The sequence below is a fragment of the Carex rostrata genome, chromosome 6 (assembly GCF_964058835.1).
Source record: "Carex rostrata chromosome 6, lpCarRost1.2, whole genome shotgun sequence".
NCBI lineage: Eukaryota > Viridiplantae > Streptophyta > Magnoliopsida > Poales > Cyperaceae > Carex > Carex rostrata.
The window spans coordinates 8,656,891-8,659,067 of NC_135923.1; the positions used below are offsets into that span (position 1 = coordinate 8,656,891).

The 2,177-nt window shown below is 41.0% G+C and overlaps 1 protein-coding gene across 1 annotated transcript; it reads right to left on the bottom strand.

Annotated features, from left to right (window-relative positions):
- Positions 1-1,095: 1,095 nt before the first annotated feature.
- Positions 1,096-1,701, bottom strand: LOC144555621 (uncharacterized). Its single transcript, XM_078304018.1, has one exon. It carries the CDS (start codon positions 1,699-1,701, stop codon positions 1,096-1,098), a length of 606 nt encoding a protein of 201 aa, XP_078160144.1.
- Positions 1,702-2,177: the final 476 nt, after the last annotated feature.

Below are 2,177 nucleotides of genomic sequence, written 5' to 3' on the forward strand. Positions count from 1 at the left end.
GAAAGAGAAAAATCACTAATTCACATTCATATCCGATTGTCTGATCGATTCGAGTTTCTATCTTTTCTCTCTTTTACGGTTTCGGTTGTTACGAGATTCGGAAATAATATATTTTTGTGAATTTCGCGGTATTTCTGTTTTTGCTTTTTAGCGAAACGAAATAACTTCGAGTTGTAAATATATTTATTTTGGTGAATAGTGTTTTTGCAGAAAACCGCAGTTTACGGTATTTCTAGCAAAAGAAATAAATCTCTCTCCGGTTAGTCCTGGTGGATAACCGATAGAGGTATCATTTGTTTGATACTCCAAGGCAACCATTCCTAATCGATCTTCTCACTCAGCTACATTCCAACTGAGATTTGGAAACGAGGCATAAACATGTTATATTAGTCTATTTAATTGGTAAATAGATTTAATGTTTTAGAAATCAATTATGGAGTAGATCTGTAAAAGAATTGAATGAGGTTTTGATGCCGAAGGAATACTGAAGGTAGACCGCCTTGGAAAGTTTCCAGACATACCTCGTTTAATCCTTGGCTTAAGTTAGAAGTAAAATTAATGATGGCATAAGGAAATTTTATTGAGAGATACAAGGTAAACTATTCTCATGTAAAATCTTCAAGGTAGTCATTGAAGAAGGATGCCCAAGACGAGTGTGCCATAGGTCGGCTGAAACCCACTCTCCAAAGCAAGCTTGAGGTGAAGAAGACGAGGGAGAAACCATGTAGAGGCCATTAAGATGCCGAACTTGAAGGATAGTCCTCAAAGTGCGGCGCTCCTTTATCTCACAAAAATTAGAACCAAACTCAATTAAAATGTCATTATCTCGTAAGAGGTTAGAGAGACTCAAGAGATTTTTTGTAAAAGATGGGACATGCAAGACATCTTTCAACAAAAAGGAATAATTAGAGAATTTTAATTGAGTAGAACCGATGTTTTGAATTTCCATACCGGTGCCATTACCAATATGAAGGGTGTCAAAACCCTCATATGGCATGTAAGAAGAAAAAGAATTGAGGTTATTGGTCACATGATGAGTGGCGCCCGAGTCAAGGAACCATTCGGGACTCGAGTAAGAATTGGCATGTTGAGTCGCTAGTGCTTGAGCTGGTGCTTTGTGGTGTGAACAAGATGTGACTGAAAAGTAGCTTGGTTCTGTTGGGGCACGTAATCAGTTATGTACCAGCAGTTTTTTGCAATGTGACATCTCTTGGAGCATAATTGACATATCTCAGCTCTGTCAGGATTATATGGCCTGGTTTGAGGATTATTGGGCTGAAATACTGCTTGGTTCGGCCTGTGAGGAGGGTTAGAGAGAATAGGAGCAGTGGTCTGTGAATGGGTATAATGGTGACGGTTTTGGGAATTGGGGCGTGAACCTCCATTAGTGGATCTCTGATTGTAACCGGGTCTAGGCGGACCCGATCTGGGGCGTGGGTTAGAATAGTAAGCAGAGGGGTTTTGAGAAGATGGAAGAGAAGAAGTAGAGAGATTAGATAAACCTTGTTGAGTTTCGATCAGCTTCTCGTGAGTAAGCAAGAAGGCATGGAGATCAGAGATGGAGATAGATTTTTCTCGGGTGGTGATGGTTACCACGAACGAATTAAACTCCGCTCCTAATCCATTCAGGATATAGCGAACCAAGTCTGCCTCCGAAACTGGTTCTCCGGCTGCTTCTAGCTGATCAACGACATTTCGCATCTTCTCAAAATATTCATTGCACGGAAGCCCCCCTCATGTGGTGGATTGAAGCATTCGCCTAAGTTCTATTATTCTCGCTGATGAGACGGCCGAGTATACACGCTATAATGAGCTCCAGAGAGAAGAAGAAGTCTGACACGCGACATATTGAGACAAGATATTGCCAGTGATTGTCGATCTCAGCCACCCTAGCAACAGCCTATCTTGCTTGCGCCATCTGTGAAAAATCAGATTCTCAACCAATTGATTGCCGATTTGAACTTTCTGATCTGGAACCTTGAAATTCTCATCGAGATGATTCGTGAGATCAAATCCATCAACTATGGGCTCTATCTGTGATTTCCAGGTCAGATAATTGTTTCGATCAAGCTTGATTGAAACTGGTATGGTGATGTGAGTAACTGATTCGGTGCTTGCGGAAGAAGAAGGGATGACATTGGATACAGGAGATTCGTCAGTAGACATTGTGTCTTACT

What these genes read in the sequence shown, in the direction of transcription:
- LOC144555621 (XM_078304018.1), bottom strand. Translation starts at nt 1,701, where the DNA reads ATGCGAAATGTCGTTGATCAGCTAGAAGCAGCCGGAGAACCAGTTTCG.